The 17,875-nt window shown below is 41.4% G+C and overlaps 1 protein-coding gene across 1 annotated transcript in view; it reads left to right on the top strand.

Moving 5' to 3' along the window:
* Window positions 1-17,875, top strand: part of PLEKHG1 (pleckstrin homology and RhoGEF domain containing G1) — a 151,295-nt gene that overhangs the window by 102,479 nt on the left and 30,941 nt on the right. Inside the window, exons 3-4 of the mRNA XM_019550081.1 lie at window positions 3,341-3,441; window positions 11,021-11,090. Coding sequence (XP_019405626.1) covers window positions 3,341-3,441; window positions 11,021-11,090 — 171 coding nt within the window. The remainder of the gene's footprint in view (window positions 1-3,340; window positions 3,442-11,020; window positions 11,091-17,875) is intronic.

Here is a 17,875-nt window from a genome sequence, read left to right as displayed (position 1 = left end):
ATATATATAGCTGTCTCCAAGCTAGCTAATTCAGGTGCTGATAATCATGTAGCTGCAGCTGCCTGGAGCTCAGTACAGACTGCATAACCAGCCCATGAAGCTGGATAAATAATCAGGTGGCTAGCTGATGATAGTTCTTTGGTAACGTTATTATCATTACCCAAGCTAACTAATTTAAAACTGGCTTGCATAGATCTAAACAAACTACAGTCACACCTTTGAACTTGTACCTGTGGCTGCAGCATCAACAAAAGACGAGCCAGCACAGTTCCCTGAAGACATGAGAATGAGGTACATGTTTTATGCAGATGTCTCCCTCACTGAAAACAAGTAGTCGTCTTTAAGCAATGTCCTGTTCACTCTAACCTTGGAAAGCAAAACTATAACCATGGCCCCTGGCAGACATTCAGCTATAGGTACAATGGGATCTGATGCACAAACCCAACAATTGTGCTTCCTGCCCAGCTATATGTGCATAGTGGGAGGCGTGATTGTGGGATTAGGGATCAGAGTCCCATCATGCCATATTGCTGGTGCAGGGGGAGCCAGTCAACTGATCCCTGCTCCCAGTCTTGGGAGCATATTGGAATCAAGGGCTCTGATGTACCCCACCAATCAGTTCTGCTCTTGACTGAGTGGGGATGGGCATTGGAGTCAAGGGCTCTGATGAGTCTGCAACTGGGAGCAGCAGCTGATTGGGGCTCCTAGCCTCTGGGGCACATTGGAGCCCTTGACTCCCATGTACAGTGGATTATGGTGTGGCAATCAGCTGATCAGGGCTTCCAGCCTGGGAAGTGCCTGGAAGTCAAGGGTCCATAAGTTTCAGATGTTTCTCTAAAGTAGTTCTGGTTTGGGAAGGAATGATGAAAGATAGTTCCAAGGAAAAAACTCCCTAAAGAGAACAGTTGTGGCTATTCAATTTAAGCCAACATCAACGTATCTTTGGACAGTTTCCAATACACCAGCTCATGTGGAGCTTTCTTTGATTTTGGAAAAAGTAAGTTCTGATTCTTCATTCTTTCTTAAGAGTTGATAGGGGACACCCAAAAATGTGTACATGAAATAAAACTGGTTGAGATGACAATATCACAAAACTCTGATAGTTTTCTATACACTGGCTTTAAAAACAAAAGTAACAATTAGTAGCCTCTTGCTCTTGGAAAAATGGAACCCCCGTGAAAGGGTGATATGAATGAAAAAAGGGAAGTTTTTTTTATACAGTAAAACACATTGTATGTTTTTTTTGTTAAAGCTTGGTGTTTCTCTCAAGCATGTTCTGTCATGTAATGCTATAATTCTGCTACAATTCATCCTGCAGAACTAAAAATAGCAATAAAACTTTTTAGAGGTATGTATTCCATTTGAGCTTTCATATTCATTTTTATGGCTGCTTTGGGGTGGGGGGCGTTATTTTTGCTGGTCCAAGGAAGGTTAATTTATTCCACTCATTCTTTAAGGTTCTGTTGAAAAGAAGCACAATTTTTATAGCTGCAGTTGGAAGAGTCCCAGATCAACTTTGTATTTGCTTCTGGCTCTTTGACCTACAGCAATCCTTTCTGCCTCCTCAAACTTCTCAAACTGCCTACACTTAGACAGCTTCTGAGGAAAAACAGAAGGTCAGTTACAGGGTTGAGGAAGCCCTAGGGCCTTTGTTTCAATAACTTATTACACAAATACATTTCAACAGGCTTGAACTACTAGGTCACAGGCTGCTAGAAGGGGAGGTGGCTCACAGATGTGCAGTGCAAAAGTAACACCTAGGCTTTTTGGAGAGAGTAGAGGCTTACTTGTCACCAGCACTTGTTGGTCTTTCTGAAGACAATGAAACTGCTTTTCCTGCACTGCTGATAAGGAAGAAGGTACTGGTTTCTGAGGATGGTGGGTAGCAAGAAAAATATTTGATTGGGGAGGAGGGGTGAAGAAGAGGGGGGAAGGGTATTGGATTCAATTTTAAATGAAGAAATGAATGGGATAATAATCAAGTGTAGCAATGACTAAACCTGATCCTTTATCACACCTGTGGTTGTCCTGAAGCCAGTTCAGTTATACCAGCGTGAACAGGGATAAGTGAATGGAAGCCCCTGTAATTCAAAACTTTCCTCCTGAATGCATCTAAATACCAAAGGTCAAATTCATACTTAATTAAATACTTTGTCAGGTCCTAATTCTGTTTTATATGTGTAAAGTGTGTGTGTGTGTGTGTGTGTGTACACATAATTTTTGTCTTTAAGACTCTGGAATGCAGTTTTATTGTACAGATTTTCATGGTCTAGCTGACATTTTGCAGGGTTCCTTCCCTCTAGTGTTGTGGAATGTTGTGTTGCTTTTGGTAGGTTGCCACACCACATTGTCTAACCCCAGGGTAAAGGATTTTATTTATTTTTATTTCACATTGTTTCATCTGTTTTCCCTTTTCCTTTATTGTTTTTCTTCCTCCTACAGAGTTGCTCTTATAAATGTGGCAATGTACTTGGTTTCTTGTTTTATAACTTGTGTTCTCCTAAACCCTGTGGATTTGTTTGCCCTTATCTGAAGAGCCCGAATACACACTGAACAATAAGGAAAGGTGCACTATAATGCAAGTTGACACATTAGGGATTAGAGCCTTTATCAAGAACAGTAGATGATGTGGAATAACAATGATCCTTCAAGAACAATACTCTCCAGGTTTTTTCTCTTGTTCATATGCTGTTAAATTCATGTACCATAATTCTAGACATGAAAATAAATCTTTGATAGATTATGTGCCAAAATAATGGGCAATTTAGAAGTATACATAGTACAGTTATGTGCTAACAGATATACATATATTAAAGTTCTATCCTGTATGGACTGGCAGCAATTATGCTTTATCCCTTTTGGGATTAAAAGCAAATGCTTTTTATAGCTCTTTGAAATAGTTATGTTTTCCAAGCCTCTGCTTATTGTATCCTCTGTACTGTTCAAACCCAAGTGTCTTATTAATGTAACTCACTTAAAAAAATGTGAAAGAATGTCATTGACCTTACTGAGACAATAAAATGAGACAATTGAGCTGTCATTGTGGGTAAAATCTGAATACATTTCTATGTATCGTAGCTAGAAAAACGTACACTCTCCAGTCTAAGCAGCATAACTTAGCATTCAGTCTCAAGCCCTTTTCATGGTTTTGCTGAACAGGTAAGTATTGTTATCTTTCATAATAGAATGACTGTTCAGGGTAGAGCTACTGAGGGGATTACTGTAATAATAATGTGAAAGTGATATGAAGGGGACTCATCTTGCACTATTAAAGACAGCTCCATTTACTGATCTAGAAAGGATGGGAGTGTTTAAGGTATCCTTTTCATTTATCTTGCAGGATTACCTTGATTGTATCACTGACCAATCCAAGCTCTCCCTTGGGACAGAAGAGCGATCAGCCCTGTTTGGAAACATACGAGATATCTACCATTTCAACAGGTAAGTTAATATTTGACTGAATGAAAACAAGATAAGAGCCTGCATTAAGGGACAAAACTACTCAAAGAAATACTCTTCTATCAGGTCAATACAACCAATGAATATAAATAAGGAAAAGGATATTCTTTGATTCTCTACAAGGTTATTTAGTGCTTTTGGTTAGACCGTCTTTGTCTAGACTGCTGAATTTCAGCTGTGAATTTTAGGCCTGACATTCCCTCAATTTATTTTAATATCTTCTGTGTGCTGAGTGTTTGTAGATTTTCAGGCATGCTTTTGCTGCTGCTCAGGGGTGTAAAAGTCATCAGGCCCCAGATGAGGCAGATAAGTCCCACATGCTGGAGTGGCCTATGCTGGCAGTATGTGTCTGGAACCAGTCCCGAGCACAACTGTAGTGTGTGCCTAGGAGTGATGCATGCAACTGCAGTGTGTGGGTCCAATCAGAGACCCATGGGCAGAACTGCAAGCAAAATGATAGGGCTCTGTGAGCCAAATCGAGCATATGGCTTATACCTTTGACACCACTGCCATAGCTGACCCCTACTATGACAGGCACCTTGAAATGGAGTTCTTGTTTTATCCAAGAAACATCATTATAGTTCTACTAAATCATGACCTCCTGAATGTGGCTGAACCTCCACTACATTTGGCTCCTGTAGTGTTCCATACTGTTCAAGCTTCTTGAGTTAATGCACTGGAAGTACAAACAAGCATTCATGGGACACAGCTCAGGTTTAAGTGTCTTAGTTTAAGCCACCTAAACCTGAATTGGGATTGTTGCATACAAGTATTCACCTCTTGACAGGAGAAGGTGTGGGCAGCTGGAGGCAGGGAAGCCTACAAGTCTCTTGGTGGGGTTGGTGGGTCTGTGGTGGAGAGGGGAGGTGTTGCCTGGTTCATGGGGCTAGATAGGTTTGGACGGTAAGAAATACGTTAGAGCTGTGCTGGGAATAAGTGCAAGTGTTCAATGGGTTGGGTTAGCCCATTTTAGATGTGGTTAACCCACGCTGATCTAAAGTTAGTTCTATGTGATGGACACACCATTTTTATGGAAAGCCCTGAAAACTCTTGTGCATATAGCTATCTAGATCACCCTAAGCTCTGTTACAGCAATCTAAATGTGATGTTTCTATGCACCCTCAGATTCTTCATACAAGAGAAACCCTTTGCATATCTTTTACTCGTCTTCACTGCAGTCCCCAAAACTCCCCACATCCTATCCCAGTATATACTGGTGACTTAAAGAAAATCTTTTGTCACCTCTGCAGGTATTGGATTATGCAGGTCTTCCAACATCTGTGAGTTTAGGACCATGCCTCTTTCAGTTCTGACAGAATTTTTAGAAGGAAATGCTATATATCAAAACTCACTGGATTTACTGTCTCATATAGGCTTTCTTCCACCAAAGGAGGATAAGACCACTATGAATATTGCATTTTGCAAATGACTGCAGTTTTCTTGGGAAAAAATTGCTAAGTGAATGTGGCACTTGAGAGAGATTGAGTAGAATAGGCACAGTTATACCACCAAAACTCCAAATAGACGTTAAAGTAAATACTGATTAATAGAACATCAGTTTTTTGTATCGCAATTCAAGGATCTGCAGAAGTTAAAAAGCTTTTCAGAACATTTTTTTTCAAGAGAAATAGTTCTGCTAGAATAGTTGGGGCCTGTCATATACCTTATATTTGAAATTCTTCCAAAGTCCTAGTAATTATCTTTAATATCTTCTAGGCCTTCTAATTTAAAATTCTATGTGGAAATTGTGAGCTTGTAGCCTTCTGAGCTTTTTCATGATAGATTCCAATATAGATCCAGGGATTTATTTCTCTTCTGTAAAAATTCACTCCTGTTTGAAACTTGGCGTGCAGCTTTTGGGTTCTCAGTGCACTTTCAAGTCTGTTTATTTATTTGTTTTACATTTGAAAAAAGTTTAACTTGACTGGTATGAATTCCTGCTTTCAATTCCCTTTTTTTTATGTGTGATTTTTTACAGTTTCAAAACTACTTTGTTTTTCTAAATGGGAATTTGGCCATTAATCTGAAATGTGGAATTTGGTGCCTACAGGTATTCAGAGAAATGGGGAACAGTTGCTTAACTCTGAAAGGTGCTTATTGTCTACAGATGGTAGGATTTATTAACGATGGTTTCATAAGGGATTTTAGCTCTGGGATTTTGTGGCTGTTCCACAGAAGTGATAGAGGCTGATTCAATTCATGGAAGCTTCCTGGAGTTGAACAATTCTTGGTTTTTAGAAGTCATCGACTGGCAGTGTTGGGGATTGCATCTCTAGCTACCAGCGCTTGCATCCTGTTCCTGACTTTGGAAGCTGCATCTCCAAAGACTAAATGAACCTGTTCCCACTGTCTTTCTCTGTGTGTTGGAGGAAGTTCCCTTGCTGTGCCCCCTTCCAAACAGAGGAGGATAATTCTCTCTCAGTCTGATCCCAAAGGAGTCTTTACAAATTGTTTGCAGTGTAAAAGATGTTCTAAAACAAACTTTCCAGCTTTAAGTGCTGTACTTACAACCTAAAATAAGTCCTACAAATACAGAAAATGGAGGCTGGAAAGGACCTTAGGAGATCATCCTGTCCTGCCAGTCCCCTGCTCAGGGCAGAATCATCCCCATCTGCACAATCCCAGACAAATATTTTTCTAATCTGCACTTAAAAATGTTCAGTAAGAGAGACTTGCACAACATGTCTAGGTCAGGGGTGTCAAACCCACCCAGCCCTTGGGCCAGATCCAAATGGCAGGCCAGATCCAGATCTGGCAGTGACAGTAGCATAAACAGGGAGGCAGGTGGCACTGTGTCAGCATGGCTATTGTTTATCCCCTTCTCATTGAAGGCTATCCCTAGTGAGGCCCCTTAGCTCCAAGATTTGCAGTAGGCTCTATCCCTAAATTCACAGGCCCACTGAGAACCCCATGGGTCAGAGGAAATGGGTCCAAGGGCCATATACAGCCTATGGGCTGTATGTTTGAAATATTGGTCTAGGTAACCCGTTCTAGTGCTCTTGAGTACAGTCCTGCAACAACACATAGGGCGCTTACACAAGTTATGTTTTTTGTGCAGTTGGTCCCCTGGAAGTGTTCTACAGCTGTGACATAACACATGGATGACTGCAGAGTGCTTTTAAAATGGCCAATCAGGTGAAAAATTAACCCTTGATAAACCAGGTATTAGCTGAAGGCACTCTAGAGCAGAGTGCCTTTGGGCAGTGGTCTCCAAACTTTTTTGATTGCGCACCCCTATCAGTAAAAAATTTTTGAGCACGCACCCCCCAATATATGTATACTTATAGAAATAGAAGTTCTAATATTTTCTTCCTGCACCCCAATGGATCGTCTTATGCACCCCACTCTGGAGACCACTGCCTTAGGGAACTTGTGTTCCCTTGAGGGTTAATTTTTCACACCTTTGCATGAGCAAGCACAAGCTCAGGCAGCCCCACCCCTGCAGCTGTCAGCAAGGGAGGGAGGGGATGGGGAGCACAGGGAGCAGCAAGCAGTTGCTGGCTGGGCTTTGCCTGCTTGGAGCTGGAGGGGGAGGTGTGGAATGGAGCCCCCTTGCCTCATGGTCTCCCCTCTCTCCCCCTTCCCTCCACCCACGCTGCCCTAGCTGGGATACTAGCCTGGCCAGGCCCACAAGGTGAGGAGGCTGATTCCACCCTGCCCTCCCCACCAAACTCCAGCCATGGCAAAGCTGAGCCAGTGGCTGCTTCTGCTGCTGTCTAGAGGCCTGGGTGGGGGAAGGGAGCCACCTCATCTCCCAGGCCTGGCCTGGCTCCCCCTAGTCCCCAGAATAGCTGAGGGGGCCCATGAGGCAACAGGGCTCCATTTCACCCTATTCCAGCCCTGGCTAGGCAAAGTCCAGCCAGCAACTGTGTACTGCTCCCTCCCTATCCCCCTTCCTGTCCTGCTGACAACCCTGGAAGGAGCCAGAGCTGTGGGGATGGGTGGTTCAGCAGCCTCCAGGCTCAAGTCTCCCCAACCCAACCATCCAAACATCTTCTGAGTTGGGAAGGGGGAGGACTCTAACTCATGGTGCTTTGTGTAAAGTGCCATGAGTTAGAGCATGGCCTCTAAACATCTGTAGGCACCCTGAGGTGAACCTGTCCTAAGAATGCTTGAAAGGGGCCAGCAAATGAGCATTTACCGAATCTGGGCTGGCATGTGGGGCATCTGCCGACATGCATCTCCCACTGTCCTACATCTACCACTTGACAGTACCCTTCTAATGTCTTTACTCAATTATACAATTATTGGGGTAGGACCAGCTTCTACAAATATATCATGTTGGGTAAATCCTGCTTTTATTTTCACAGTGACATAATTTAGATGATTGTCAAGAGAAACATTTTTAAAAAAAAATAACTCTAATGCTATGCTTTAAAAAATAGCGTTTAATTAAAATAGAACAAAATGGAGAAAGTATTTGCTCCCTTACAGTTTTGGCTTCATGAGCTTTGCCACATGATTATGCTGGTGCTATATTTTTCTTTATTTTCTGTTTTATTGGAGGCATGACATTTTGAGACTTCATTATAAACATGTCAAAACACAGGGTAGATGAAAATCAGTATTAAAATAACTACTTGCCTACACTTGACATTTCTTGTTTTGCTGATCAAATGATGATTGTAATTTTAGTTGCAATCTAAAGATATATGTGCATATAAGATTTTTTCAAAGGGACAAGAAAGAGATTGGGTATCTAGCTCACTACTGTTGACTTCTGATAATACTTAGATGGCTTATGGTACTTTGAGACTTTGAAAATATGTCTTCAGGTACACCCTTAAATGTATTTTCCCTTGAAAACAGTATACCCTCCAAGACATCTAAAGAGCCCTTGGAAGGCAGGGTAGTGGAGGGAGCGGTAGAATATGGCAAAACTTTGACTCAACCTAATCAAGATGAAAATGAAAAAAATGGGGTGCAAATTTCTGGTATTCTGTTTTCCTTTCCCTCTCCTGACCTCTGAGTATTAGTCCTATTTGTTAGCCCTTCCAACCCACAATAACACTGGCTCTACTGCCTTGTACGTAGTCCAAATGAGTCCGAAACCCATAGTACACCAGCGTGATTTCTCCCAGTAAATGAGATGGAGAGATGTTAGGATTCTTTCAAATGCAACCTTTATGTGCATTCATTCATTCTGCATCTACACTGGAGTTTTGTTGCTGTGGTATTGCAAAACTCCAAAAAGCTAATTGATGCTGCATCTCAGGGCGCGTGATGTCTTCACATGATGGTATGCCGCCATAGCATCCATGGGCATCTACATGTGACGGGCAGGTACTTTGCTGTAGTGACGCATTGCCCTGGTATAGTGTGCCACTATGGCAAAATAGCTGCTAAAAATAACTGTGCTGCATGTGTGTCTCAGTATGGGCCATTACTGCACTGTGATTTAGTACTTCCAAGAGGAAGTACTAAATCACAGTGCAGTAACAACATTGCCATAACAACATGTGTAGACACTCCCAGGGTATAGTAGCCTGCACAGAGCTCTGTGCAACCACAGCTGAATTGTTTCTGGCATCAAACTAATTTATTTAAAGCAAATCAAAGTATGTGGCATAGCACTGCATTGTGCAATGTTGACATTTTTAGTTTATGGCCAATGAGCCTGATAAGCATAGCATAAATACTAAAGGCTATGCTATTTGTTTGTTGTCTGTAAGAAATGAAAGACTGAACTAAGGGAGCAACTGCTTTATCACTGCCTTTGAACTTCTAAACAAAAATATGGCAAATTTTACAAGGTGGTATTTCTCCACTATTTGGTATCAGCAAATAGTAGTCTGGTTATCCCCATTTTGCAGATGGTGAAATTGGAGTACAGAGGTTAAATGACTTCCTCAGAGTTATAGAGTGATTTATTTTCTTGCAATTTTGAAGAATAAGGGCAAGTCAGGTGTCCTTGTTTTGTTACATTTTGGGTTCTCAAATAGGAAATCATGTTCCTGTGAAAAGAAAGAAGAAATTCTAGATACAGCTTTGTATCCTGAGCATACAGCACTGTAATGCAAGAAACTAGCTATCCCTTTGTAAAGAAATGGCACCTAAGAAAAAGAGAAAAGGCTTCTGTTAGGGAGTCCATTTGACAGGAAATCAGGATTATTGTTCTGTAATATTGTCTCAGTAGGACTTTTGCTAGAGGTCTAGCAAACTAGACCTCTGGGACCAGAGGGTCATCACAGATGTTTTCCTCTTCTGCCTGAATTATCTCCCTTTTGATTTTCTGTGCATCTTGCACAATAAAATGAAAAATTAAAATGTTCTCATACATTCCCCCAAGAATAGATGAATCTTGGACAATACTAAGCGGAAGACTTAAGACTTTCCTCCTGTTGTAAAGAATTCATCTCCTGTTTGGCATGGTAGAATTATTGACGTTTATACTTAGGGTTTTATTTTCTCCTGCATTTTTTTCAAGCATCCTTTGTCTACTTTGTCTTTCCTTCAAGAAAACTCTTTCCAAGTCTGCTACTTTCCCTCCAGTCAAAATGGGAGGTTTTCTTATTAGTGAAGTGATTACAATCCTTCCTTTTTGTAATGTATCTCTGCTTCTCAAACTAGCTAAGGTAGAGCCTGTCAAGCAAAGCCCCTAGTATTGGAGGCTGGAAAACAATTGTCTTATAACAGAACACTTGCTTCATTGCATTTTAAATTTCACTCCATTCCATTTGACCATCACTACAGATGAACAGAAGCAGAGTCTCCTCCTTGATTTTAAAATATGCTGCTGTAACATTCCCCTTCTACTCACCTTGATGGAGTTGGTTTGCAGCGAAACTTGTCTAAGTCATCTAAGAAGGTCAGCTGTGTTGCATTGTGACGTGGTGATTATGAATAGTATATGCTGGAATGGCATTTCCAAGAGCCTGTTCCGCGAAGACACAAAGCAACAGTTTCTCTCAACCAGCGCAAGGAAAAAGAGTGGAAGACCCTAGCAGGTCTAGCAGCCACCTCACTTTACCAAACTAGTTAAAAGACATAGACCCTCCAACCCTTTTCTGTTGATTGGGTCTAGTATAAAATCCTAATACCAACTGAGGAATGTGAAATCAGTTTCAGATTACTTGGGGCAGTAAGGTTGAGATGCAACATTGTGTATTGACCACCTGAAGTTGAGTCAGAATGGACTCCTTGTATCAGGATCATGTAATTCTATGCATACATTTGCAGGTGTGCCTGTTTTATAAATGTGTGTAAATTGGCCACATGCACTTGCAGATCTCTAGTCTGCGTAATTGGCTGCATATCTGAACAGACATATATGTGGTACACACATCATCTATATATTCATGTAACTGTACATAATTAAGGTTGAAGATCTTGTCCCTAATGATAGGTTAATAAAGTTAATAACACAGAAGACAGGTAAATACAGTTGCGTTTTCAATGGGAGGAAACAATAAAATTCCAGGTTTGAATATTGGTCTAGTTTTAACTTACATTTAAACTGCAGTGATTATTATGAGGTGAAGAAAGACAAAGCTATGTCAAGTACATGGGTATAAAATGGATCATAAAAAATAATGTTCCTTTTTCCTTCTTTTTTTATTAGTGAACTTTTGCAAGACTTGGAAAACTGTGAAAATGACCCTGTAGCAATAGCAGAATGTTTTGTTTCCAAGGTAAGTGGATCTGGTATCTAGCCCTCTTTAATGTAGATCATTCTCCCCCTTCATAACAGGGCAGATATACTCCCTGGGCCAGATTAAATTCGGTAGCAGAATAACCAGGACTGAGGCAGAAGAGGGACATTTCTGAGGAGCAGTTCAGATTGGCCTGGCACCAGCATCCTACATGTTAATGTAGATGCCTAAATGAAGTGTATGCTTCCATTTTAGAGTTCATTAATTCTACACAGGGTTGTAGGCTTGTAAGCCAACCCAGGGCAGTCTCACTCCTTGCCTAAGTTTCTGTGTAGCTTGAATGGCTCACTGAAAGTGCACAACATCTGCATGCATCTCCAGAGAGACCCTGCTCGTTACCTGGACATAATCCACAACTTTTAACTCGTATCTACAACTCAGAATGGTTGGTGGTGATGCTGCTGCTGCTTCTGTCCAGCTTTTGCCTGGTAACCTCCTGATTAGAAAAGTCATGCCCAACCTTCTGGTGGGCCTGTGGGGTGGCAAAGTAGCAAAAGTTCAGTCTGCAGACCAGATCTCAGGTAACGTCAGTCTGTGAGCATGATTCAGCATGCTGCCCTGACCCTGTGCCTGAGATTTGACCATGTGCTGTGCTGACTCCATATTCCAGCTCCAACCGAAAGCCAGTGCGATTTAGCATGCAGAGCCACGTTATCAGGCCTGCAAGGCTTTTCACAGGTGTGGAAATTTGGCAGCAGGGGAACAGCCATTAACACTGCTGCTATTCCCCCATCTCCAAATTTCTGGCTGCCAAATAAGTGAGGTGAGGTCTCTCTCTACCCATCCTGTTGGGCTACTGAGCAGCTAAGAATGCAAGGCTTGTGGGACTAGAAGGAGAACAAGGTAAAAAGGAATTTTCCCCTGTAGCCTGTGGAAAGGGGAGTCCTGCATGATTGTCTCTGCTTCCCAGCACTGTGTGTATGTTTTATGTTAGACACTTCCTCTGTAGCAGGGGAGCATGGCCCTCTTTCATCTCTCTAGTGCATTTTAACAACACTTGCCGTGGTAGGAAACTGATAGCTCTCATCTCCTTGCTTTACCTGTGACAGGCTCTTGGTGTTTTGGGGCCATGTGCATTGTAGCTGTGCAACAGAGTTGATTGGATAGTTTTAGGAATAGGTTAGATAAACACATGCATAGGATGGTTTAGATATAGATGATCCTCTCCAAGCATGGGGGTTGGATTGGATGATTTCTTGAAGTCCCTTCCAGCCCTACTTCTCTGTGACTCGATGATGTAGGTGTGATTCATTCTTGTTTCCACAAGATCCCTCCATTGACTCTGTGGAAAGACTAGACATCTGTCGTTTTAAATCTCTCTACTGAGGCAGATGCTTGAAAGTTAGGTCAGATAATGCTTAGTATAGGCATATACTGAGAAAAATTGAAACTTGTCCTCCTAAACAAAATTGTGCCCTAGTCTGTTTATTAAAAATAACTTGTGTGGTGTTGCACATTTTGTCTAATACTCACTATTGCCAAAACCCAAGCACTCAGAAAATCTCTGCTAACTGAAACTTGCCACATAACAACTTATATTTTATTTATGCACAGGAGGAATCACATTCATACATTATTTGATAATTTGAATTTCCCATTGAAGTCATTTCCTCTTTAATAAGTGCTGTACTTATCCATGATTTGCATTGCAGAGAAGATTCATCTGCTCCAAGATTGTGAAATCCCGTTAGTACATCTTGAGCAAAGACTGTAAAATGTGGAGTGAAATCTCTGTCTTAGTCTCTGTTTTGTTTACTGCCCACAGCAAATGCATATTAAAACAGCAGCTTGTATTTGTTGGCTTTAGCAGGATATCCTTGATGGTAAACCAGACAGTAACCTAAAACTCAGTAACAGACAAAGGAACCATGCAAAGCTATGACACTACATAAATATTTAATAACAACTTGCAACATTGTTTAAATAAAAAACCCATTCATACCATGTTGCATAGTTAATGGCAGTCAGTGGTTTGACAAGAGATGAAAGAAAACTTTCAGTGTTTTTGTATTCATTTTACAATTTGCCTATGGGTCACTTGTCTACAGGTCATGGATGGAAATTAAAAAGTCTTGAAGTATGGGTACTAACAATATTTTAGTACACTGTGGGTAAGATCCTCAACGGGTATGAATGAGTGTAATCCCATTGAAGTCAGTGGAGCTACACCAGTGTACACCAGCTGTGGCTTCTGTTTGTGTACATGGAAGAAGTATGTTAAGTTCAGTCCAGTTAAAGTTCTCTGAAATGTTTTGGCTTTTGCTCATAACTGTAATCAAAGGCTGATAAAAGGGTTCCAGTGCAAGCTCAACTGTGGCTTAATTATTCATATAAAAGTTTGCTTATATATTTTCTTGCCAGCTCCCAGTTTTTCATTTTCCTTGTAATGATGCCAGTGTTAATTAGAAGACTGAGTTCAGTATTCCACACATTTACATTCAAATGAGGTGCTGTATAGGAGTGTTTAATTCTGGCACTCCACACTTCTCACTCAGCACCCAGAAATTTAGAACATGCATTTTCTGAAACTCAATCAGCAGCTCAGCAACACAACAGAGACTTGCTTCTAATCTAGCAGCTCATTAAAGAAAAAAGACAGGCAGGCCATTGGCTTCAGTTTACACTCTGACATCTATTACATTTATTTTCTTTAAGTGCTTTTTGTGCATCTATAAAACTGTAGTGCAGCAAGTGCTGACAGATGCTCAGGGAGGTAGTATAACCTTGCTATTTTTGACTGAATTCAAGCCAGTTCCAGAATAATATTCATTTAAGAGTACTTGCAATCCTTGTTTATCTTGGGATTGAATATGGATAAGAAAGATAGATCTTGGGTATACAGAGTGCCCTGGTGCATCGGTGAGATTCCTGTGAAATTGGTTATAAAGTTTTTTCAGAGTTGGCATGAGATAGTCAAAGCCCTTTGTTCAGGGTGACTTCATGACACAGGCAGACGAGAGGTCTTTGGGGGGTTGTATGAGATGCTATACTCCCATAACAAGTATGGGCTACATCACATGCAAGGTGATTTCTTTCAGTCAAAGCTGACTACAAACATGAATATGATAGGTTTGGAACAGTTATAGGGTTTCCTTTTTAGGGCTTTTCCCTGTAGCTTCTGCACAAAGGTACTGTTAGACCTAAGTGAATTTGAGAACTCAGGGATGATAATGTAGTCCAGGGGTTGGCAGCATGCAGTAGCCTATAGATCCAGGGGGTTTTGCCTATGTTATGGCCAGGCATGGGGAGGGGAGGGAGTTGTGCATGTACCATAGCTGAGGGGCTCTGTACCACCAAGCCATTACAGTGCTGCAGCCAGGCAGGAATGCAGCACACAGTGTTGCTGCATGAGGTAGCACGTGCTGCAATGACGTGGGGGCAAGGAATTATTTCACTGGTTTACCTGGGACCTGACCCTAATTAATCCAGCCTGTGGCCCTAAACCAGGGGTGGGCAGTTATTTTGGGCAGAGGGCCACTTACTGAGTTTTGGCAATCCATCAAGGGCTCCATGACAGGCAGCCCAGGGCAGATGCATATTAATTTTTTTAATTTTTTAGGGGCCCTATGGGCTGGATAGAATGGCCTGGCGGGCCACATCCAGCCCCTGGGCTGCATTTTGCCCGCCCTTGCCAACTGATGATGTACAGTAGTTAGTCATCTCTGCTGTAGTATCAGGATACCTGCAGTTAAAGTTTTGAGATATTGACAGAAACATTTTACTTCAACGACTGTGTGAGTGTAATTTGAAGTGTTGACTTTAATGTGTACAGCCTGAGCCCTAGCTGTCTGGTGGAACAATCCTCTTCCTTGGATCTGTTGTGAAACAGATAACATCAGCTGAGCATTTGAGCAAAAACTGCCTTATCTTAAGTGTAGAAAGGCAAATGGCCAGGCAGTTTTACTGACAGAATATTGAGGTCTGGGATTTTCATCCTAAACTGGTCAAATGGAGTTTGATTATTTTGGATTAAGTACAGCACAGAGCCCACATGATTTCTCAGATGGATGTTAGAGGGACAAGTAAAAGGGCATAACATACATCAATAGGAGCAGGCTGGTTATTTGTAAGTTATATGTAAGTCATGATCTTTTTTTCTTTTACCTCTGAGGGGTAGATTTTTCTTACTGAATTCTGTATGCATGCTGTGAGCCATGTTGGAAAGTACATATGCATAAAAAAACTGTATTAAGGAAAGCTTCTACAGCATGATTACTATAGTATTTAAAAAAACAAAGATGGTAATGTTTCTAAGAATTCCTGATTGTTGTATACCATAAACTGCAGATTTATGAGCATACATTGGCCTTCATCCATTTGCTCAGCTAACATCAAAAGGAATTCTTCTAAGGATGGAGGGAAGTATCTGATGTTGATGGATGCTAGATTTATTGGGCTGATAGAGTCTAAACCATATCATTCTGGAGGCAGAATTTGCATGACTATCTTTTGTGGTAAATGTTTACCTGATTCATTAAAAATAGAGAGAGGTAGTTAGCTGTATTAGTTGGAAGCAGGACATAAGTTTCATTATTTGTGCTGAAATGTGTTTGCAGCTGATTTTTAAAAGACTTAAAAGCTTGAAAGCATATGTATTTTCTGTTGGCTGCTTGCCTAGCAAAATTTTTTTTAATTTTCAATTAATTAGTTTTTCAGTGTTTATAGCAAGACTAAAATGTATTTAAAAACCAAGAAACCAAATCCTTGACATGTTTTATTTCCCAAAGGAAGGAAGTGCTCTAGAAGACTTGCTTCTTTCTATTAATTTTATACGGAGAGCAGATAGTTACTACGGTGATGGACACCAGTATAAAACCTTGAGAGAGGTAGTTGGACAAAGAATGTTTCCATTAAAATTTCACAGTGTACCCTTTTTTATGAGCTGAAAAGCAGGACAGCTATATGTCCCACACTAAAGAACATATATATTGGTCACAGGAAATTTTATGTTGTCTATCTCATTCACATTGTAGTGTTTATACATTATACCTTATTGCAATTGAGTGATCAGAACATACTATATTTAACAAAAAATAGTCTTATGAGCATATACCATATACCATGCCTTTTTCCATCATATTAGATATCATATTTATTGTCTTTATAGCACTCCTGATTTAATATGTGTGATAACTAGATCGATAATGATTGCTTGAGAAAATTACACTGTGTCATGTCTGCACCAGATTGCGGTTTGCTTAATTTCTAGTTGTAGCTGAGATGCTTTTCAGCTGCAGCTGTTATTTCCAAGCACATACATTAATAGCTTATGACACAACCTCATTGTCTCTGGGTGTGGACAACAGGGTGTATGTAACCCACCAGAAGAACTAGCAGTAACAGCAAAATGAGTCAAGCATGAAAGATTAAGAAAAATCATTTTATGAGGTGTATGTTAAGACTAAACTGAAGTATTTAATACCACAGATGTAGGGTATTCAGAGGGCAGTGCCAGAACATTGTACATGAATGCACAAAGAAAACTTTGCTGAGGACTGTATTACTTTAAAGGAATGTAATTGGAACTAGGAAGATTTATCTGGCAATGGTAGATACTACAATCAAATAACAAACTTGAAATAAGCTGGTGTACCATCCACAGAACTGACTTGACATAGAGGGTCAAATTATTCCACTCATACTTATTGATCTGTGGAAGCTCAGGAATAAGTACTGTGAGTGGGGTGTCATAGCTTAGTCTTACAGGCTAGGGACAGACATTACACATAAACCGTTTAAGTGATCAGAAACTGGTTTAAACCTGTAACAGAACATAAGTTCAGTGCACATAAACCCGTTTCAAAATGGCTGAAACTCGTCTGATAAACCTGGTTGAATGTAATATCAGACTTAACTGATTTGGGTCAAACTGGTTTATGCAATGTCTGCCCAGACCCCTTCCTGGTTTAAGTTAAACCAGAGTCCCCCAGCATCCCAGATGCTTTGCAGCCCTGGGTTATGGTATCTGCTTCAGAGAGCAGGGCTGGCCTTCCCCTCTGTTCCCTAGCCAGAGCTCCAGCTTAGATTGCAGGCACAGCAAGGTCTGCCCACTTCCCCTGCTCCCCATCCCCACCCCACTCGCAGCTCAAGCAGGAATTCCCCCCCTCCCATTTCCCATGGCATGGATCCCAGTCCCATGGACCCTAGGCATGTGGTATGCTAGCTAATGCTAAGAGCTGTCTGTGTGTGTGTGCCTCTAATTTCACTGGGATGGGCAGACAAAACAGCGTCTGCTTGGGGCTTTTTGGAGCTCATCATTAGGTCAGCTTGTAATGTCACTCTGTTTCTTCCTTGGAAAAAATGCTGTTTAAGAAGAGCTTGAACTAATGTGTTATCAGCTCCCTGCTGGCTCCCTCACCTGTCAGAAGCAGGGAGAGGGGGATTTAAAAGCTCAGTATCATCAACAGATGTGTGCACTGCACACCCCACCTTTGCCTCAGAGTCCTAGCAGGGGGCTGGGGGCTGGCAACACTCCTGCCCCTTGAGCAGCGAGCGGGAAAAAGCCTGGGATGATGCAGGCAGGGTGGTGGATTAAACCCCTCCCTAATCAGAGGTCCTGCTGGGGCTTGGCTGTCCTCAGCTCAGCACTATGGAAGTGAAGGGAGGGGAGGGCTGCTGTAGTGCCCTCTGGCTTCTAGCCTGAGCTACTGCAGACATGTGCCTGTAGTTCTTCAGTCCAGAGGGAATGTCTGTGCAATTGCAAATCAGTTCAACCTAGACAGGCTAAACTAACCTGTAAAGATTGAATGAATTCAGGCTCAGGT

The sequence above is a fragment of the Crocodylus porosus genome, unplaced genomic scaffold (genome assembly GCF_001723895.1).
Source record: "Crocodylus porosus isolate Cpor-Errol unplaced genomic scaffold, CroPor_comp1, whole genome shotgun sequence".
Classification (NCBI taxonomy): Eukaryota; Metazoa; Chordata; order Crocodylia; family Crocodylidae; genus Crocodylus; species Crocodylus porosus.
Note: the sequence above shows the minus strand (reverse complement) of the source record. Positions and strands in the feature narration are given on the sequence as shown.